Consider the following 23658-nt stretch of genomic DNA (forward strand, 5'->3'; position numbering starts at 1 on the left):
TGACATTTTGGGGTACACTTCCCCAGATCTGTGCCTCGACACAATCCTGTGTTGGAGCTCTACGGACAATTCCTTCAACCTCATGACTTGGTTTTTGCTCTGACATGCACTGTCAACTGTGGGACCTTATATAGACAGATGTGTGCCTTTCCAAATCATGCCCAATCTATTGAATTTACCACAGGTGGACTCCAATCGAGTTGTAGAAACATCTCAAGGATGATCAATGGAAACCGGGTGCACCTGAGCTAAATCTTGAGGGTCTGAATACTTATGTAAATAAAAACCTGTTTTGGCTTTGTCATTATGGGGTATTGTGTGTAGAGTGATGAGGAAAATGTTTTATTTAATCCATTTTAGAATAAGGCTGTAATATAACAAAATGTGGAAAAGGTCAAGGGGTCTAAATACTTTCCGATGCACTGTATCACCTATCACCACCACCACCTAAGTGTCCATGATGCCTACTCACCCATACTTATCCAGTCAACGACTAGAAAGGTCATATAGCTACATTTGCCATAGCACTCTGTTACATATTTTGGAATCTGAGCTCCTAGAGTGTGCGGCTCTCCTTCATTTTTAAAGAGTGTTCCACTGTGCTAGCCAGCACCTCGCCTAAATAGGTGTGAGTTTCTTTCGCCTCTACATGAGACTGAACCGCCACAGAGGCCAAGTGCCAGTTAGATTCCTCTGACTGAACTGGGACTTCAATACAAGTCAACTGTCTTTCCATGTTTTCCTATCAGTGACGGTAACCTATACTTGTATCTGTTCCCATTGGGTCATTGTGAAGGTGGTAGAATATGTCTCTTAACAACTGATACAGGGTCAGATATTATGTCTATCCCGCAGTGACTATTTTATGGATTCATGATCCTGTACCTCATCGGTGTCCAGCATTTCAGCCAGGTCCATCTCGGTCATGTTGAGGATGGACGCAGCAATGGACTGGGCCTTGACCATGGACTGCTTGGACAGCCCTCCGGCACCTACTGCCTTCTTCTTCTCCGCCATCTTCCTGTTCTTCCTCAGCTGCGATTTGGCGTCCTGCACCTCGCGGAGAGTTTCGCTTGCCAGAGCCTGAGAGGAAGAACATGTAGAAAGGGTGATGAAACTAGAGAAAGCGAGAGAGACGGATACAGATGTAGGATCTAAATTTGAGCCAGTTTTCTACAGCAGGGGGAAAAAGTCCTGCAGCAACAGGAAATGTGACTTATTATGTGTATTATAATTTATGGACATTTTTGTAGGGGTTTATACATTTTTGTAAGGGAAAAGTGGAAATGACAGACTTCAGAAGCCTTTTTAAACTTCAAAGTTCAACATTTCCTGCATTGTTGGAAAGTTCTCCTGCAACAGGGTGATCAAATTAAGACCCTACACCTGTATAAATGATGAATAAATTAAACCTATCAAGACAAGAGCCGAGGGCGTCAGCAGCAATATTGAGTTTGACACTGAAATTCTCTGGTTTGTTCGCTCATTCTCCGTATAGGAGTTTAGTACCTGAGAGGGTTTCCGAGTTATCCGACCAATTGAATGGCGCCGTGATGACGGACACAGAGGGTATCTTGGATATAACAATAGGTTTTATCTCCGTTAAATCCCCTCAGAATTGACGCGGACCGAATCACGCATGGGAAAGATGCTACCTTTTATTTATTTGCTTTTGAATGGGCTCACCATACAACAAGCCAATACAACGGCAGAACAGTGGAAATAATTGAGCAATGAGGTGCATTTAAAATGTTGCCCGAGTTAGTGTGTGTGTGTGTGTGTGTGTGTGTGTGTGTGTGTGTGTGTGTGTGTGTGTGTGTGTGTGTGTGTGTGTGTGTGTGTGTGTGTGTGTGTGTGTGTGTGTGTGTGTGTGTGTGTGTGTGTGTGTGTGTGTGTGTGTGTGTGTGTGTGTGAAACCTCATTGGTCTTCGGGCACCTCAGAGGCCTGAATCCACTAAATGGCAGTTGGCTCTAAATACAAAGAGAGCGAGACAATTAAATGTCAAAGCTGCCACTGTACATGAGAAAGTCAATAACCCAAAACTCCCCTTTGCTTCATTTTGAGCTTATTGATCGATGCAATAATCTTCTGTATCATTCCCCTGTAAGCTCGCCTGAAAAGCTGACCTTGGAATGGACGGTCAGCCGAGAGATGGGCTAGGTAGCATGAGACCGCTTTTCAAACACACACACAAAACATACAGAAACAGAGGGAAGCACACACACACACACAGAAACACACACACACACACACACACACACACACACACACACACACACACACACACACACACACCCCGCCCCCCACATATTCTGTGTACATAACCCAGGCTAATCATAAACAGACATACAGTAGACGTCTCCATTGCTTTAGTTTCTTTCACACGGGCGTGTGAAATAAAAGTACTTTAAGAAGTACTTAGCTGAGGCTCTGCTAGATTTCATAAGGGAGAGCTCTGAGAGTTGGTAGGGAGAGTTATCGTTGACAGAGAGTTCGTGGACGGAGCCGATGGATGGTATTAGATAGACTATTAGTAAAATAAATCAAATGTAAATGCATTGAAGCTCAGACAAAAACACAAATGCGCTGATTCTGATACCCAAAATAATATGACTAAACAGACTAGGATATTCTGTAGGGTTTCTCTCTACATTCTATAAAGTATTTATACTTTTCTTACACAGCCCTTAGCCGTGGTATATTGGCCATATACCACACACCCTGAGGTGCCTTATTGCTATTATAAACTGGTTACCAACGTAATTAGAGCAGTAAAAATACATGTTTTGTCATACCCGTGGTATACGGTCTGATATACCACAGCTATCTTCATTTTCCTGATAGACCAAACTGGCTTTAGTCTCCTTAAGTGTGCCGAGACTGTGTCCTGGAGGAATACACAGCTCATTAAGAAACTGCCAGAGATCCTATTCTTTTATTTACAGCCCTAATAGATATTTACTGTCGCTAGTCAAGGGTTACAATCAATTGACCCAAACCCTGAATGTGTGAAATAATCCGGAAAGAGATTAAGGGGTGAATTCATCACTCATTTTGAGCCCTGGGAGAGAGGGAGAGAGAAAGAATGGAAGAGAGAGAGAGAGAGAGAGAGAGAGAGAGAGAGAGAGAGAGAGAGAGAGAGAGAGAGAGAGAGAGAGAGAGAGAGAGAGAATCTGTTAGTGTGTATATATGAAAGTGAGACCAATTGTATCTCACACTATTTTGTGTGTGTGTGTGTGTGTGTGTGTGTACATGGAGTCAGTCGCACACAGATCTTACCCTGACAAACCTAGTATCACAATCACCGTAGCCAGAGGGCCAATTTAGACAGCAGAGGCTTACAACATGGAGATCAACTGAGCAGGGAAGCACTGTCCTTCTCTAATAACTACCCCCATTCGTTTAGATCACTCTCACTAGGTCACACACTCAAAAGAACTGTCTGGAAGGACTGAGAAAATGGCCATTTGAAAACACACAGAGAGGGATGGTAAAGTAGACCACAATATGTGGTTGAGTGAATTCAGACACATCTCTAGTGTGAACATGGCACCTTCATAGATATATACTGACATTACTGTTCTATTTAAATGTGTCCAGTACCAATACTTTCCAAGTATATTTCCAAATATATTCCAATATTCAACTACTTGTATTTTCAAATCAAACATTGCTGAATACTTACTTCTAAAGTATGCGAAAGTACTTTAAATAATTGAAATAGTATTTGAACCCAAATCTGGTGTCCACCTTTGTGTCTGAGCCTAAGCCGGTGAGTGTAGGCAGCCAGTCCAGGACCACTGTTTAGTGTTTAGCACATGAACAGAGCTGGAACATGGCCTGAGGCTGGTAGAGAGGTGTAGAGGAGCCCGGGGTCCAACCAAACAGAGTACACAACAGAAGAAGGCCCCAGAAGCGCTGGACACTGATCAATACATGACAGCAGTAAATCTCCTCTGGATGGCAAGTCAGCCAATCAAAAGGCCTCCTGGTCTTATCAGGGATCATAAAAAGGATTGGAGAAACATAGACTGATGGGAATGATTTGAATGATGTGAATGCTCAACAACAGTGGCCCAGACATTCAGACAACTCAGCCCTAGTGTTCTGGGAACAAGGAAGGAAAGGGCTCACTAGTAAAGATAGGATACAGTATGATGTTGCTAGGGGAGAAAAGAGGGAGTGGGGGTAGAGAAGAGGGCAGGAAAGGAAGGTAGGGAGGGACAGAGAGAGATGGGCAACCTCTTATTAAAAACTTCCTGACAACAGTTTGCTCAGTTTATTTTGACCAGTGAAACAAATGTCTTGAGGGAGAACAAAGAGCTGGTGATGACCACAATGGTATCCATGTTGTCTCCTGGACTAGTTGAGAGGGAGGGGATACCATCGCAGTCTCTCTCAAGCCCCTCCCCCTCAACACTGCAGTCAGAAATGATGGGCAGGTGTCACGGCGACGGTGTGATTGACAGGTTCTTTATCAGGCCCTGGCAGACACACCACTAGAAAGGCAGTTGGATTAGAACTGGGACCAGGCCACACCTGGCCTCCAATCCCACTGGGCAGACACACACTGGCAGGGCCTTCACTCCCCATTATGCCCTCCACTGGCAGAGACTAAGCACTCAGCCCTTGCGTCACCCAATGTCATGACTCAATTTGATGGTCGGATTAAAGACTGATTCAGAGGCAATTATGTTAATGAATTTAGAATAAGAGACATCATATTACAACGGTTATTAGGTCTTTGTGTGAAGAGAACATGCCATGGCAGCAAGGCTAATTAGCAGTCCCTCGTCTGACTGGCATATCACAACCCTAATACGGTTAGGAATAACTAGGCTAATCTCAGACCGGTATTGTCAAACTGGGTCATGTTTATTAGGCACCAAACGGAAGAAAACTGACTGAAACGCGGAGGGAGCTGGTTATTTAAATGTTATTTGAAATCTACGGTGTGCTGAACACGACCCTGGTATGTCCATGTCTTTGACAGCGACCACCGACCCCTGTGGTGTGCTGTGTCTGCCCCCCAGTACATTTGACCTCTGCCCTCTAACCCATGCCCTGTCCCAAATCAAGTACCTTAGTGAAGGCTTGTAGCTGCTCCAGCTGTGTGTGGGCCAGGCCCAGTCGTCTGTGCAGGGCCTCCAGGGCCACGGTGCTCTGCTGGGCCAGACCCTCCATCTGACGGGATGCTGTCTGCTCCAGCTCAGCCTGGGCCCGCTCACTGGCCCTCACACGGGCCTGCAGGGCCTCCACACACTGCTCCTACAAGGAGGGAGAGAGAATTCATTCATGCTGTTCACTATTACACTGAAAATTGAACAGCGATTGTCTATGAATGTTTCATGACGTACAATGATAATGTAGAGATGATTTATGTATTCATTATGGTTGGATGACAACCCAGGGAGATTATATCGTAATACATGGGGTTGGAAAGGACGCTATAAGAAGGCGTTGTGGAGTCAATCTCCACTTCCGTTAGTGTACTTCTCCCAGCTTGTCCATGGGAAGGAAAACTGTATCAAATCCACCTTAACAAATAGCTTGATGCTGATATTTTTACCAAGTCAAAATAGAACGATCCCAGTCTGTGTGTAAGCAACATTACCACTGCTACCACACATTACCACACACTACTAGAATGGTGAGCCTGAACCGCTATTGATGCTACCTTCTTGTCCAGGCCCTCCTTGAGATCCTGACAGGTCGTCTCATACTGACTCTTCTCTTTAGTGGCTACACTCAGCCTCCTCTTCAGAGAGTCTATAAAGGCCTTCCTGTTAGTGGCCTCCTCTGTCAAGGTCTTCACCTGGACGTCACACACAGAGGGAGAGAGGAGGAAGAACTTGAGATTACCTTAAAAATAACAAAGATGTTTGAATGTGTTTTTCTTTAGCCCATGCTACAGTATTGTGTAAATTAAATCAAGGCTAGGTGTATATGTCGGTTAGTGGTGTTTTCATGAAATATAGTACATGCATAGCCGATTCATTGTTAAATTTGCCAGCAAATTTGTGATGAAAACGTGCCATCTGAAATGTTGTTGTGACTACAGGAAAACCATCAAGTCAAGTGGGACTGTAAACGTGCCAGTTAAAAGCATTTTATGCCATCTGACTCTGCTAAGCCATTGTTGCGTGTGATGAAACCATGTGGTGTGAGATGTTAACTGGGACCTACTTTCTTGTCCAGCTCCTCCACCAGTCCTCTGTGCGTCTTCTCAGTCTCCAGGAGGAACTTCATCCTGGTCTTCAAATCCTCCACCAGCTGCCTCTTCATGTGCACGTCTCTCTCTGTGTGGATCACCCTGGGAAGACAAACACACACACACACACACACACACACACACACACACACACACACACACACACACACACACACACACACACACACACACACACACACACACACACACACACACACACACACACACACACACACACAGGTTATTAACACGCACGCAACGATGCAGACGCAAACACACGCAGAAGCAGACACACACACCGTGTCCCCATGCTCCCCTTCCATCACATCTCATTATGACAACTAAATATATTGACAATCCCATGCTGACAGGGGAAGCTGCAGTAAATATGAATGGCTGTATAACATCCCATTTGTAGACTGCATACATTCCTGATTCCTAGACTAGTGGGGAATATCTATGCATGTTGTGATACATCAGTTGGGGAACGTTTCTGACAAATTACCTTCTAGATCTTCTGTTCTACACTAACGTCCAGACTGCCTTAACGGTCTGATCTACACTAACATCCAGACTGCAGTAACGGTCTGATCTACACTAACATCCAGACTGCAGTAACGGTCTGATCTACACTAACATCCAGACTGCAGTAACGGTCTGATCTACACTAACATCCAGACTGCAGTAACGGTCTGATCTACACTAACATCCAGACTGCAGTAACGGATCTACACTAACATCCAGACTGATCTATCACTAACATCCAGACTGCAGTAACAGTCTGATCTACACTAACATCCAGACTGCAGTAACAGTCTGATCTACACTAACATCCAGACTGCAGTAACAGTCTGATCTACACTAACATCCAGACTGCAGTAACAGTCTGATCTACACTAACATCCAGACTGCAGTAACAGTCTGATCTACACTAACATCCAGACTGCAGTAACAGTCTGATCTACACTAACATCCAGACTGCAGTAACAGTCTGATCTACACTAACATCCAGACTGCAGTAACAGTCTGATCTACACTAACATCCAGACTGCAGTAACGGTCTGATCTACACTAACGTCCAGACTGCCTTAACGGTCTGATCTACACTAACATCCAGACTGCAGTAACAGTCTGTGATCTACACTAACATCCAGACTGCAGTAACGGTCTGATCTACACTAACATCCAGACTGCAGTAACGGTCTGATCTACACTAACGTCCAGACTGCCTTAACGGTCTGATCTACACTAACATCCAGACTGCAGTAACGGTCTGATCTACACTAACATCCAGACTGCAGCAGTCTGATCTAACGGTCTGATCTACACTAACATCCAGACTGCAGTAACAGTCTGATCTACACTAACATCCAGACTGCAGTAACAGGTCTGATCTACACTAACGTCCAGACTGCAGACTGCCTTAACGCAGTCTGATCTCTACACTAACAGCATCCAGACTGCAGTAACGGTCTGATCTACACTAACATCCAGACTGCCTTAACGGTCTGATCTACACTAACATCCAGACTGCAGTAACGGTCTGATCTACACTAACATCCAGACTGCAGTAACGGTCTGATCTACACTAACGCCGAGACTGCAGTAACAGTCTGATCTACACTAACGCCCAGACTGCAGTAACAGTCTGATCAACACTAACATCCAGACTGCAGTAACAGTCTGATCTACACTAACATCCAGACTGCAGTAACAGTCTGATCTACACTAACATCCAGACTGCAGTAACAGTCTGATCTACACTAACATCCAGACTGCAGTAACAGTCTGATCTACACTAACGTCCAGACTGAAATTACAGTCTGATCTACACTAACATCCAGACTGCAGTAACGGTCTGATCTACACTAACATCCAGACTGCAGTAACAGTCTGATCAACACTAACATCCAGACTGCAGTAACAGTCTGATCTACACTAACGTCCAGACTGCAGTAACAGTCTGATCTACACTAACGTCCAGACTGCAGTAACAGTCTGATCTACACTAACATCCAGACTGCAGTAACAGTCTGATCTACACTAACGTCCAGACTGCAGTAACGGTCTGATCTACACTAACGTCCAGACTGCAGTAACAGTCTGATCTACACTAACGTCCAGACTGCAGTAACAGTCTGATCTACACTAACGTCCAGACTGCAGTAACAGTCTGATCTACACTAACGTCCAGACTGCAGTGACAGTCTGATCAACACTAACATCCAGACTGCAGTAACAGTCTGATCTACACTAACGTCCAGACTGCAGTAACAGTCTGATCTACACTAACGTCCAGACTGCAGTAACAGTCTGATCTACACTAACATCCAGACTGCAGTAACAGTCTGATCTACACTAACATCCAGACTGCAGTAACAGTCTGATCTACACTAACATCCAGACTGCAGTAACAGTCTGATCTACACTAACGTCCAGACTGCAGTAACAGTCTGATCTACACTAACATCCAGACTGCAGTAACGGTCTGATCTACACTAACATCCAGACTGCAGTAACAGTCTGATCTACAATAACGTCCAGGCTGCAGTAACAGTCTGATCTACAATAACATTGATGCAATTCAACACATCCAAATAGCATGAAAAGAGAGACAGTTCTTGATGAAATGTTCCACTGCTGTCCTCGCCACATGAAAACCCATTCGACTAGGGAGGGGCCGAATAGAGGGGCCGACTAGAGGGGCCGACTAGGGAGGGGGACGTGGTTCTGTAGATAACGATCCAGAGGGGAATCAACTCCAAAAGAGCTTGTTTACTTGACTAGTTGACTATTCTGACAGTAACTAGATAGAGAGACACTGGGGGCCCGCTGTTGAAACGGCATGGCTGTGTGTGTGTCTAAAATGTACGACGTGTCACTTCACATTTCAAAACCTCTCCCCGACACGCTTAATATTCCCGTAACTCTTTGGAGCCTAATCTTAAGAGACTCTTTCAGTTAAACGTCATAGCGTGCTGTTTATTCTGTTTACATGTTTTGCTCCGGGTTTTTTTCTCCACATAAAGGCAAATATTACCGACTTCATGTCCTTCTGGGGTCCCGCTGGGGGGGAATCGGAAGAACAAATGGAATGATATAATTAAAGATCAGATGTGTTTCCTTTTAATTCATCAGGTTTACATTGGAAAATATGTTTTGTTTTTTCTCCTCTCGGACTGCGCATGTTACGGGCTGGGCTTCGGTTCTAAATAAACAGATGACGCAACCGAGGGGCAAGTGCCCTTCATATTTTTGTTTAAGTAAATGTCCCTGTCTCCCTCGATAGAGCCGTTAGCCTGGGGGCAGACCGGCCCAAATCAATGAGAGCTTGTCTTATTGGAGTGACATTAACTGAAATGAGAGAGGAGAGTCTGGCCGGGGGGACCTGCTGCATAAGGTCCCTGGTTACCCCAATGGATTTAACCATTAATGAGAAAAGCCATATTGAACCTTAAGGACGTCTGTCTCTGTTGACTTTAAGAGCAGCAGCATTAGAGAGAAGCCCAGCCACATCACACAGCTCCCTCTGTTCCTCCCCAACACTAATAATGCTAATTAGAGCAGGAACATGTATTTTAGATGAACAGAGGATGAACAAAGGATGAAAAAGAATGGGGGATAGCTACTATAGTAGTAGTTATTCTTCTGCAAGAGAGAGAGAGAGAGAGAGAGAGAGAGAGAGAGAGAGAGAGAGAGAGAGAGAGAGAGAGAGAGAGAGAGAGAGAGAATTTATGGAGTCTCAGTCGAGAGACTCGACGCCTATATCCTGATCACTAACATTTTCACCCCACTGCTAGTTTCTTTTATCTCCTGTTTTTCCACTTTATCACTCGTCAAACATGCGTCCGTGATAATCACACTTTAAAGTGTTCGACAGACAGCAGTATGTGTTGTTAAAAAACAAAAGAGAAGTCGAAACATAGATGTGTCTCTGCTAGACAGACAGACAGACAACAGGATCGCGGGAGATGAAAGAAGTAGATTCATAAATAAAGCAGGGGCCTGGATGACAGATATTGACTGAGGACATGCGCTCTTACTTTGAAATTCACTTGTTTTTTTGCCGAGGAGCAGCCTGCCTGGCCCCTTGGTGTGTACTGAGATGTATATTTCAGAGACGTCTGGTAGAGACATGTCTTTCATTCTGAGAGAAGCACACCCCGTCGAGGATGTGGCGAGGTGCTAGGGTAGCGCCATGGCGATAGAAGAAGAAGAAAAAGGGACCAATGGATGTGAGGGACGTTGTCGCGGAAACCGGCTGAGGGATCTTCGCTCTGTCTCGGCTGTGATCTGCCCGCGCTTTGGTCACACACACAACGCCACTGTGATCGCTGTACACACTGAACACACATGTTGGATGTATTATAGAAGATGAAAGGAAAAAAGGGGACTACAGTATCCTATTGGGCCGAGAGAGAGAGAGAGAGAGAGACACAGAGAGAGAGAGACGGAGAGATATACAGAGAGAGACACAGAGACAGAGAGAGAGACATAGAGGCAGAGAGAGACACAGAGAGAGAGAGACAGAGAGAGACACAGAGACAGAGAGATAGACAGAGAGAGACACAGAGAGAGAGAGAGACGGAGAGAGAGAGACACAGAGACAGAGAGAGAGACAGAGAGGCAGAGAGAGAGAGATATACAGAGAGAGACACAGAGAGAGAGAGAGACACAGGAGAGATATACAGAGAGAGACACAGAGACAGAGAGAGACACAGAGACAGAGAGAGAGGCAGAGAGAGAGAGATATACAGAGAGAGACACAGAGACAGAGAGAGAGACAGAGAGACAGAGAGAGAGAGAGAGAGAGACAGAGAGAGAGAGAGACAGAGAGAGACAGAGAGAGAGAGAGAGACAGAGAGACAGAGAGAGAGAGAGAGAGAGAGACAGAGAGAGAGAGCAGAGACAGAGAGGCAGAGAGAGACAGAGAGAGACAGAGACAGAGAGAGAGACAGAGAGAGAGACAGAGAGAGAGAGAGAGAGAGAGAGAGAGAGAGAGAGAGACAGAGAGAGAGAGACAGAGAGAGAGAGAAAAAACCTAACAGGTCAGTCCATTCTGCCTTTGTTTGAGAAGAATATATGTAAAGTTTGATAAGTTGATAATTGCTGAGACCTCTTAACATGTTACATGATCATCGATCACAGCTTGGTAGTTTCACTTCTTTCAACTATGTAAGTCATTAACAGAGGGCCCGGGGCCATTGTGGTGTTGTGTGGGTTTTTGTGTCACGAGGAGCAGAGTTGATCCTTCCTGCGGCACACACACTGGATCAATACCCTTCTCTTTGATCAAAACCCTCCATCTTATCTCAACACACAATGAACGACAGGGCACACACACACAACATACATGGCATTAACACACACACACAGAACAATAAATCATACACACACACACACACACACACACACACACACACACACACACACACACACACACACACACACACACACACACACACACACACACCACACACACACACACACACACAGAGAGATAAACACGCACGAATGCACCAACACACAAACAGAAAACCCCCCAGAGACTATTCAGAGCTGAGCTGCAGAGCAGGGCAGCAGTCAGAGAGCTGCCACACGGTGGAATCAAACACTGCAGATGACACAGAGAGGAAGAAGAGAGAAACGGAGAGAGAAAGAGAGACAGATATACATACAGAGAATGAGAGTGAGAGAAACAGAGAGAAACAGAGAGAGAAACAAAGTGAGAAAGAACAAATGAGAGAGAGAGAGATACAGAGATACAGAGAATGAGAGTGAGAGAAAGAGAGAGAAACAGAGAGAGATACAGAGAATGAGAGTGAGAGAAAGAGAGAGAAACAGAGAGAGATACAGAGAATGAGAGAGAGATAGAGAGAGAGAGAGAGAGAGAGAGAGAGAGAGAGAGAGAGAGAGAGAGAGAGAGAGGAGGGAGGGAGGGAGAGAGCGCTGGTCTCTGTACTGACTTCTCCTGCAGTTCTCTGAGCTTCTCCTCTCTCTCCAGCAGCTGGGCTCGCAGGGCTTTGTTAGCTGACGTGTGGCTCGTCACCTCCGCCTTGGAGCTCTGAGAAGGGGAGACAGAGAGACAGTGTGTGAGCCACAGAGACAAAGAGACAGGGGTGTTGTGACACTAGCGGTGACAGGTCAGATGTAGCAGCATGTGTTCTCATTAGAAGTGCAGACACTAGGATGACAGGAAGTGACAGAAAAAATATTTATAATACATTTACACAATTGAGGAGAAGTAGGAGGAGATTGTGATTGTGTACGGATCCATTTTTAAACCTCTTGTCTGTCTTTGTCTGTCAAGCATAGGTGTAATAGGTGGCAGGGAAGTCAGGCGCAGGAGAGTCAAATGGAGTGTAAATATGGAGTCTTTTAATAAAGTTCCACAAGTATGCTCCATAACAATAAATGTACAAACAAACAAAACATGGGTACGAAGACCCGACGCGCACCTATACAAACAATAACACTACACTGACAACAAATCAATCTCTGACAAAGACATGAGGGGACACAGAGGGTTAAATACACAACAGGTAATGAATGGGATTGAAAACAGGTGTGTGGGAAGACAAGACAAAACCAATGGAAAATGAAAAAAGGATCAATGATGGCTAGAAGACCGGTGACGTCGAACGCCGAGCACCGCCCGAACAAGGAGAGGCAACGACTTCAGCAGAAGTCGTGACATTGTCATGTGAGAATATGTGGTGTATGAATATATTTCTGTAAATTCTTTAAATTAAAATACAAATGGAATAGAAGTGAAATGGTATGACATCATAGCTTATATGTAGAGGAATGATGGGAAAGGAGAACCCTATGTTGTTCTGTGTGTGTTTCTGGTTCTAGGTATCAGTATGCCTCTACTGCAGGATCAAAGAGAGAGAGGACACCTTTGTGTCAAAGCCTCTCTGGTGCACGTCACACACACACACACACACACACACACACACACACACACACACACACACACACACACACACACACACACACACACACACACACACACACACACACACACACACACACACACACACACACACACACACACACACACACACACACACACACACACACACACAACCCTTGTGGCCCGTGACTACAGGTGTGCTTGTGATCATGAGAATGATGGATATTTGTGTGTGCATCTTCCCTTTGGTTTAAAGGAGCTCTGGTCTCCAGCGGAAACTCGTAGGATCACACACACACACCCCCCAACACACTGTTCTCTCTGTTCCCCCTCCTCACCTCTCACACTCCACCATCACCTCAGCTGACTCGTCAGCCTTTGGTAACGACAGTAGCAATATGGCGGCTGACACTGATGAGTGAGCTAACGAAGGGCAGATAACGGTGTCGTACTGACACCTCGGAGGGTTCAGCCACTCAGAGGACACGCTGTTGTTTTCCATTTCTCACCTCACTGACAGGTGTCCCCTGGCATATCAAGTAATAGGAAACCACTGGGTAATTGTCAATGGTAAATATAATACGATTTTGAAAAGACGTGATGTATAAATCATCGTTTTAAAAAAAAAGCTCTGTGGACACTTTTATAATATTATTAGATTGAGACAAAAAAAATATGAAAATAAAATCTGAAATAAATGAAGATACTTTTGGGTTTTAAACATTCAGATTAAAGGAGTGTTCAATTGAAGCTTGTTTCTGACATTGTCAACCCTGCTGGAACTGTCAGCATTGATAACTAACGTCAGGGCCCTTGCTTCTTCTATGTGTAGTATAGTTTTATCTATCTGCCCAGGGAACTACAGATGAAAACTAGCCAGCTGACTAAATCTGGCACATTTACAGCAATGTGTGCATTGTCCCTGTCAAATAAATAAATAAACGTAAATTAAATTGCTGCTGTGCTCTCTTCTTGACAGGCCACCATTAGTTGTTCATTGACTCAACTGTATGAATAAAGTATGAATAATTACAGTGACCTCCTGCTTCCTCTATCGTCTGACCACTAACCTTCAGTTTAGTGTGGAGATGTTTGACCTCTGCCTCCAGGGCTTTAAGGACAGGAGGGCTGGGGGTCTCCAGGGGCTGGGGGGCAGTAGAGGGGAGCTGCTGGGGGGTGTTGGTCCTGTGGATCTGCCTCCACTGCTCCAGCTCCATCTCCAGCACCTTCTTCTGCTGCTCTACACCCGCCAGGTCAGAGGTCAGCTTCTGGGAACACCATTAAACACACCGGGAGCAGAGAGAGAGGTAGTCAGAAAGTACTGCAGGATGTAAGGTTAGATACCTGGACCTGTAGTATGAAGAAAGTGAAGGGAAAAGTCATGTAAGCTAGAATTCCTGGACCTGCAACATACATATAAAGACAAAAATAGTTGTTTCGTGATTGAAAAACTAAAGCGGGTCAGAACGTACACGAGGTTGTCAGAGCAGCACTCATAGATTGACAAGACTTGTGACTGAAAGGATAACGAGAGTCTGAAAGTGTACCTGCTACTGCTGTAGTGGCATCATGTAAACATCTAAGTTTGACCACGACTTCTGTTGTTATTCTGTCTGTGTATCCAGTGAGAGGTGGTGAGAAAGCTGGACCAGACCTGAGACATGATTATTGGACACCCTGAGAGGAACAATCTAACAGAGCACCAACCACGTCCTCAGTTAAAATCAGAACAAGGATCCACGAAGAGTCAGAGTAGGAGTGCTGATCCAGGATCAGTTGAGCCTTTTAGATCATCCTAGATTTTATTTTATTTTTTATTTTACCTTTATTTAACTAGGCATGTCAGTTAAGAACAAATTCTTATTTTCAATGACGGCCTAGGAACAGTGGGTTAACTGCCTGTTCAGGGGCAGAACGACAGATTTGTACCTTGTCAGCTCAGGGATAAAATTGTATGGACAGATCCTAGATCAGCACTCCTACTCTGAGATGCTTTGTGTCTACAAACAAGTACACTACACTACAGTAGGCATGTACAGATGAAGCAGTGAAACAAGTGAACACAGGTTGAACCCGTTGGTGGGATTAAAAAAATCCCTCTGAATGGAGATTCATTGAACATGCTTTTAAATCCAGGATTAGGTTTAATCTATGTCCAGGAAACCAGCCCCTTATGATGGACAAACTGAAAGTCCTTTTGAAAGTTACTGTATATTCTTCTACAGCGTAACGTACTGAACAGTTACTGTGATTAAATCCTGTTTCCATCTTAATGAAGACGAGGATGACTCTGACGCCCGGCCAGCCGAAGGGCCCTAATTCTCTAACCCTGATTGGCAGGCGTAATAGAGCCATCCAGTAGAATCGGAGTGCACCCTGGGACGGAGGGAGTTGAGCTGGGTTTGGTTTAGAAGCGGAGCGAGCGAGCGAGCGAGAGAGAGTTAGTAAGAGCGAGGGAGGAATTGTAGGATAATACTGCTCGGTAATCATCTACCCTACTGTACCAGCGTATCAGACATGGTAAACATTTGCTTTGGGGCTAAACGGTTTAAACCGCATGCATATTATCAACCTCAATGTACTCAATGCTTTTCTGTTGTCGAATTTATCATTGCCACAATAATACGATCTGGTATCATATCAAACATAATGTTCACTTTGTAGCGCAAATAAGGAGAAGGTGATATGTGTGGTACACACCCTCTCAACCCCCCACACCATCCCAACCCTCCCACACCCTCCCAACCATCCTGGAAACCACAGTAGTCCCAGGGGTGGCCTCTCTGCTCTGCATACATGGAGGTTATTGATATCTGGTTGCCTGCTGACACCTCTTAGTAGAATCCATCTTGTTTTAGGTTTCCTCCTCTTTGAAGGCTCACAGGCCATATCCCCACTGAGAGAGACAGAGAGAGGGGGGCTGCTTCTGCTGCTGGGTCGTGTGTGTGTGTGTATGTGTGTGTTAAGAGTGGCATTGATGACACTTCCCGTAAGACAGGCTTTGATTTCAGAGGGGCCATTTTCAGCCCTGGGTCTGGTGAGAGATGACACTGACACTGACTCTGATGCATGGTGGGACCATTAGGCTGCCCAGCTGAAGTCTCTCTCTCTTTATCGCTCACCCCCCTCTCTCTTTCTCGTTCTTCCTCTCTCCCCCACTCTCGCTCACTACTCTCCCTCTCTTGCGCTTTCTCCTCTCCCTCCCGTTCTGTCTATTTCTGTTCCTCTCTCTCTTTTCCCGCTCTCTCTCCCTCTACCACTCTTGCACTCTCTCCCCTCCTGCTCTCTCCATTTTGGTTCCTCTCCCCCCTCTCTCACCTCTCTAGGGCAGTGGTCTCGCTGGTGCCATTCCAAGTGATACCGAATCATTAGCAGGATAAATAATGAGGCCGGTGTCTCCGAAAATAGCAAAGGAACCACATAGTCACAGACACACACAGCGGTACAGTACACATCCCTTATTTTGGCCTGGCTCAGTTCCTCAACCACAACAAGCGAACGCTAGCCTAACATGACCTAGACCCAGACATACGTACAACACCTTGAAAATGGAAACGAGACAACACCAGTATCATCGTAGAATAACACCAGAGAAACATCAAGCCACAGCAGAGTGACGACACAGTACTTATCCAGTGTTCTAAAGGAGAGATACTCATACTAACATCATAGAACTCAAGGATCAACAGCCACGACCTTCGATCCTAGACTTTAGATGAACCAGAGATTCCTGGAAAGACAACTGAAGGCAGCAGTGGCACCCATCTTCATTATGTTGTACCTTTATAGTGTCCGTCACCAGGATTTAAGTGCCAGGCTCTGTCATGTGCCTGGGCATAAAATGCCTAGACCCAGAAAAGCCCCTCTTCTCCCTGTCAGCCGTGTCTGTTTTACCCCTCTAATCCTGTGGTAATCCCAGCCTCTTCCGGGCAAGATGGGAGCTGGGCCGATCCACACCTGGAGATTACGGGGTCGGGTTCGTGTCAGAAGAGACGTTCAATTGTAGAACGAGGGGGAGGTTTGGGAGGGGTGCGAGGTACCCGATTCCAGACCCAAATTATCCCGTTCGGTTAATATGCGTGACCGACGTTTCTTTACAGCGGGAGGAACATTTTCGGAAATTACTGTAGGACATCTCACCTGTCACCCAGAGAAGGTTCCTCTAAGCTTCTGTCGCTTCCCTCGTTCCTCAAACGAGAGGAGAGGGAGAAGAAAAGAGTGTGAGAGGACAACGCCCCCCCTCGTAGCCTAATTATCCTTAATTTTCCTAACAGACTCTCTTTCTCATGCCTTTCCTTCCCACCTTGTTGAATAGAAAGTACAAAGACAGAAGTCAAGGAACAGAGAGCACCATTAAGAGGGTCACGTTTTACAGACTGACGGCAATTATGGAGAGGGAACAGGGTGGAAATACCTCACAAAGCACTCTGCCGTGTGTGTGTGTCTGGGAGTGTGTGTGTGTGTGTCTCTCTCTGTGTGTGTGTGTCTCTGACAGCTATTGCAGTCTGGTTCCTGACAGAGAGGTCTGTGGGGATGAGGTGGCTGGCGTGGTGTGATTGACTGATGAAAGTGTCACTGTGCTGTAGAGACACATGTTCCACTTAGGCTGAAAGGGTACGCCACTTCTCTCGCTTTGTCTCTCTACCTCCCCCTCTCGCTCGCTACCTCTCCCCCTCTATCTCCGCTCTCTCCCTCACAGACACAGACAGCCTGATTCACATTTCAATAACACACAACTTGAAGTAACAGGAAACTACAGGACACCACTAAGGAGCCAAACAAAATGAGGTAGCTCTACTTCTCGGTCTCTGACACTGTCATCATACCTTTTCACATGACAGCCCCCGAGGCGCCGGGCTAAGCCAATTAGAGCCAGAGTTTTGGACTCTGAGTCAGAGAGCTAGCAGGCAGGCAGGGGCCAGCCGGATACCAGCCAACAGCACAGGACCTTGTGCCCTTTATAGGGGGAATGATCCCTGTTTTCTAGCTGAGAGCTCAGAGTCTTGGACAACTTCTGCTGCAGTGGCATTAATACTGCAGGAGTAAAATACAACTACTGCTGTTTATTTCTGGTCAGCCCAAGCAGAGAAGAGTGTGTGTGTCTATCTCTGTTTCTAGGTGTTTGTGCATGTGTGTAAGAGTGTGTGTGTGCATTTGTATGTGTGTGTCATTAATGCCGCAGAGCCAGTGTCTTAGGTCTCCTCGGGGCTCTGGCTGTTCTATTCTACGATAGCTAGGTAGGGGCCGGAACCCAGAGGCCACTTCCAGAGCTGCGGGGCTCCTGCGCTCCTTGACCTGTGTGTATCACACACACTCCTAATCAGGCCTCCAGTGGGTTGGGGCTGGTCGGGGCTCTGCCTGCTCCTACCCAACAGGGGCCTCCTGCCAGTCCCACTAACTACCATACGGCCTGGTGTGTGTGTGAGAGAGAGAACGTGTGTGTATGTGTATGAGGCCGTGAGAGAGAGCGAAAGAGGAGGTCAGGTCATGGAAGAATTTGCCTGGCTACACAAACTCTACACCAAGCCGCGGATGTTAGTTTCTTCTCCGCAATGAGTCTGCATTTGAGTACCTCCCCAACAATTTTTAGAACGGAAATCAATTTTAAACTGTCTGATTGGTCCCAGAAACCAATGGGTTGGGCCAGAGCCAGAACACATGTGGATAAAGTGCCTTTTTGAAAATTGGACATTGGCTTTGACACTCTGAATGGTGAGATATGATTCAACAACCTTCATTTTGATGTCCCCACAAACAACATCAACGATGGCATCTTTATCAAATGACTCCCTGTAATTATTATTACGCGATTAAACTGATTAATCATGTAACTGTAATTAACTAGGAAGTCGGGGCACCAAGGAACATATTCAGATTACAAAGTTATAATTTTCCTAATATAACTTTTCAGATATTTTCATATCTGATCAATAGTCTTCTGATTAATGAATTCTTCTTTATCTCATGTTAGTCTCATTCCAAACATAGTAAATTGTTGGTTATCTGCACGAACCCAGTCTTCACTATGAGTCATCCATTCATCAATTGTCTTAAAATAATTTATTTACTAACTAAGTAATTCACAGAAATGCATAAACAAACAGTAGATAGTTACCAGGAAATGATAACGGCGTTTCCCTAGTGGGATAAACCGGCATCGCGGCTTGGTGGACAAAAGGGAAGTGGGGGCCAACTGAGATAATACAACACACAGTTGATAATTATAACAATTGAAATGCTAATCCTTTGCACATGAAAGCTCACTCATTCGGGAACAATTGCAATCAATATATATATTTACACTCAGTGTGTCATCTGGGTCTCTGTTGAAAAGTTAGTTTCTGTTGGAGAGTTTGTCCGCCCTCTCTGTCTGTCTGGTCTCAAACCTTGGCCCTCTCGTTATCGAGGTAAGCTGGTCTGCAACCTTTGTCCTCTCGTAATTGAGAGCAACATGGTCTGTTGAGAAATTCTCAAGGTGGGGGTTTAATTCAGAATTGCAGAAAAGGGCCTGTACCAGGATGCCCAACCATAACTGTGCTCATGGGCGGTCCTCTGATTTAGTTAAACTCCAAAGGGAATTGGAGTTTCCTTCATTAAACAGTCCAAAATCACATTATACAATTTCACAAACAGTATCATCCACACTCATTCATCTTATACAACAATTAGATGTAAACCTCATATCTGAGGCTATTGTATAAACAGCGTTATGGTAATGTATTGTCTCCCATGAGTTTCACAAAATTGTACCAAACAGACCAGTTCGTAGCTGGATTCTTCACCGATCTGTTATACCTTCTCCAGAACATAAATGTTGTTCGGACCTCAAGTGAGGTGGAAGAAATTCCTTTGTTCTCTTCTATGAAAACTCTACTCTCTCTCTATACTGTGGCTTTGAGGAGATAATCTCCTCCAGGAATTTACGACCTCTCTGACCACAGCAGCCTGGGTGTAGGAGACAGAGAGAGGGGTGGGGCTTGCTGTACCCAAAGAGGGCAACGTCATGACAGTAGCAAACAAAGAATTCAGTTTGAGAAATATCACTAGGACACTGTTTCAGAGACTAGCTGGTTGAGTCAGTACAGTATAGTATAATAATATAGTAGTAAGTATAGTATAGTGGTCAGTACATTACTGCATAATATAGTAGTCAGTAGGGTATAGTATAGTATTCAGTACATTGCAGTATAATATAGTAGTCAGTAGGGCATAGTATAGTGGTCAGTACATTATAGTATAATATAGTAGTCAGTATGGTATAGTATAATATAGTAGTCAGTAGGGTATAGTATAATAATATAGTAGTCAGTACAGTACATTCAAGTATAATACAGTCGTCAGTAGGGTATAGTATAATAATATAGTAGTCAGTATAGTACATTATAGTCAATAGAGTATAATATAGTATAGCAGTAGGGTAGTATAGTAGTCAGTAGGGTATAGTATAAAGTAATATAGTAAGTCGTAGGGTATATTATAGTAGTCATAGGGTATAGTACAGTAGTCAGTACATTATAGTATAAATAGTATATATAGTAGTCAGTAGGGTATAGTATAATAATATAGTATAGTAGTCAGTACAGTACATTCAGTAGTATAATACAGTAGTCAGTAGGGTATAGTATATAAGTATAGTAGTCAGTATAGTACATATCAGTATAGTATAGTATCAGTAGGGTATAGTATAGTAGTCAGTAGGGTATAGTATAGTCAGTAGTAGTATAGTATTATATATAGCAGTCAGTAGGGTATAGTATCAAGGGTATAGTATAGTAGTCACAGGGTATCGAATATAGTCAGTAATATAGCAGTATAGTAGTCAGTAGGGTATAGTATAGGGATAGTAGTAGTAGGGTATAGTATAGCATAGTAGGGTATATAGTAGTCAGTAGGGTATAGGGTAGGGTCAGTAGTATATAGTATAGTGGTAGTAGGGTATAGTATAGTAGTAGGGTATAGTAGTCAGTAGGGTATAGTAGTAGTCAGTAGGGTATAGTAGTCAGTAGGGTATAGTATAGTATAGTAGTCAGGTAGGGTATAGTAGTAGTATATAGTATAGTAGTCAGTAGGGTATAGTATAGTAGTCAGTATAGGGTATAGTATAGGGTATAGTAGTCAGTAGGGTATAGTATAGTAGTCAGTAGGGTATAGTATAGTAGTCAGTAGGGTATAGTATATATAGTATAGTAGTCAGTAGGGTATAGTATAGTCAGTAGGGTATAGTATAGTAGTCAGTAGGGTATAGTATAGTAGTCAGTAGGTATAGTATAGTAGTCAGTAGTATAGTATAGTAGTAGTCAGTAGGGTATAGTATAGTAGTAGGGTAGGTATATAGTAGTCAGTAGGGTATAGTATAGTAGTCAGTAGTATAGGGTAGTCAGTATATAGTATAGCATAGTCAGTAGTAGGGTATAGTATAGTAGTCAGTAGGGTATAGTAGTCAGTAGGGTATAGTATAGTAGTCAGTAGGGTATAGTATAGTAGTCAGTAGGGTATAGTAGTAGTCAGTAGGGTATAGTATAGTAGGTAGGGTATAGTATAGTAGTCAGTAGGGTATAGTATAGTAGTCAGTAGGGTATAGTATAGTAGTCAGTAGGGTATAGTATAGTAGGGTATAGTATAGGTATAGTATAGTAGTCAGTAGGGTATAGTATAGTAGTCAGTAGGGTATAGTATAGTAGTCAGTAGGTATAGTATAGTAGTCAGTAGGGTATAGTATAGTAGTCAGTAGGGTAGTAGTAGGGTATAGTAGGGTATAGTATAGTAGTCAGGGTATAGTATAGTAGTCAGTATAGTAGTCAGTAGGGTATAGTAGTCAGTAGGGTATAGTCAGTAGGGCATAGTATAGTAGTCAGTAGGGTATAGTATAGTAGTCAGTAGGTATAGTATAGTAGTCAGTAGGGTATAGTATAGTAGTCAGTAGGGTATAGTAGTAGTAGGGTATAGTAGTCAGTAGGGTATAGTATAGTAGTCAGTAGGGTATAGTATAGTAGGGTATAGTAGTAGTAGTAGTAGTATAGTATAGTAGTCAGTAGGGTATAGTATAGTAGTCAGTAGGGTATAGGTCAGTAGGGTATAGTATAGTAGTCAGTAGGGTATAGTATAGTCAGTAGGGTATAGTAGGGCATAGCATAGTAGTCAGTAGGGTATAGTAGTCAGTAGGGTATAGTATAGTAGTCAGTAGGGTATAGTATAGTAGTCAGTAGGGTATAGTAGTCAGTAGGGTATAGTATAGTCAGTAGTATAGTAGTCAGTAGGGTATAGTCATAGTATAGTCAGTAGGGTATAGTAGTCAGTAGGGCATAGCCTGTCATACAGTCAGTAGGGTATAGTATAGTAGCATAGTATAGTAGTAGGGTAGGGCATAGTATAGTAGGGTATAGTATAGTAGTCAGCAGGGGTATATAGTAGTCAGTAGGGGCATATAGGGTATAGTATAGTAGGGTATAGTATAGTAGTCAGTAGGGTATAGTATAGTAGGGGTATCAGTAGGGTATAATAGTAGTCAGTAGGGTATAGTATAGTAGTCAGTAGGGTATAGTATAGTAGTATAGTATAGCCAGGGTATAGTAGTCAGTAGGGTAGTATAGCATAGTATTCAGTAGGGTATAGTATAGTAGTCAGTAATAGTATAGTAAATAGTATAGTAGTCAGTAGGGATAGTAAACATAGTATAGTAGGAGGGTATAGAAAAAGAACAACTTCCTTAGTTAGGGTATAGTATTAGTCAGTAGGGTACATAGTAGTCAGTAAGGTATAGTATAGTAGTCAGTAGGGTATAGTATAGTAGTCAGTAGGGTATAGTATAGTAGGGTATAGTTCAGTAGGGCATAGTATAGTCAGTAGGGTATAGTATAGTAGGGTATAGTATAGTAGTCAGTAGGGTATAGTAGTCAGTAGGGTATAGTATCTTCAGTAGGGTTTGTAGTCAGTAGGGTATAGTATAGTAGTCTCAGTAGGGTATAGTAGTCTCTTCTAGCAGTCTAGGGTAGGTACCTAGGGATAACTAGGGTATAGTATAGTAGCTGATAGTATAGTAGTCAGTAGGGTATAGTAGTCAGTAGGGTATAGTATAGTACAGTAGGGTATAGTAGTAGTATAGCAGTCAGTAAGGTGGCATAGTAGTCAGTAGGGTATAGTATAGCAGCTAGTATAGTAGGGTAGTATAGAGTCAGTAGGGTATAGTATAGCAGGCATAGTAGTCAGTAGGGTATAGTAGTAGTAGGGTATAGTATAGAGTCAGTAGGGTATAGTAGTCAGTAGGGTATAGTATAGTAGGGTATAGTAGCATAGTAGTAGCAGTAGTAGGGGTATAGTAGTCAGTAGGGTAGTAGGGTATAGTATAGCATTGCAGGAGACTGCAGCAGTGTGTTCAGTGCTCTGTGGCTCTTCCTCTGTGGTGCTGACCTCCTCAGGCGAGGGCAGGCCTGTCAGACACACACTTATTAAGCATGATAAGGGCAAAGGAGCTGCTCCCACTGCAGCCAGGGATAGGGCCCCCAGAAACACACCGAAAGACAAAAGAAA

The 23658-nt window shown here is 44.1% G+C and overlaps 1 protein-coding gene across 1 annotated transcript in view; it reads right to left on the reverse strand.

The window, feature by feature from the left end:
- The window catches only part of LOC127922111 (centlein-like), a 108994-nt gene that overhangs the window by 39000 nt on the left and 46336 nt on the right, over nucleotides 1-23658 (reverse strand). The window contains exons 10-15 of the mRNA XM_052505780.1: nucleotides 14202-14399; nucleotides 12179-12276; nucleotides 6188-6314; nucleotides 5679-5816; nucleotides 5084-5269; nucleotides 886-1083 (exon numbers count right to left, since the gene is read on the reverse strand). Coding sequence (XP_052361740.1) covers nucleotides 886-1083; nucleotides 5084-5269; nucleotides 5679-5816; nucleotides 6188-6314; nucleotides 12179-12276; nucleotides 14202-14399 — 945 coding nt within the window. The remainder of the gene's footprint in view (nucleotides 1-885; nucleotides 1084-5083; nucleotides 5270-5678; nucleotides 5817-6187; nucleotides 6315-12178; nucleotides 12277-14201; nucleotides 14400-23658) is intronic.

Source organism: Oncorhynchus keta, unplaced genomic scaffold, assembly GCF_023373465.1.
Source record: "Oncorhynchus keta strain PuntledgeMale-10-30-2019 unplaced genomic scaffold, Oket_V2 Un_contig_24616_pilon_pilon, whole genome shotgun sequence".
NCBI lineage: Eukaryota > Metazoa > Chordata > Actinopteri > Salmoniformes > Salmonidae > Oncorhynchus > Oncorhynchus keta.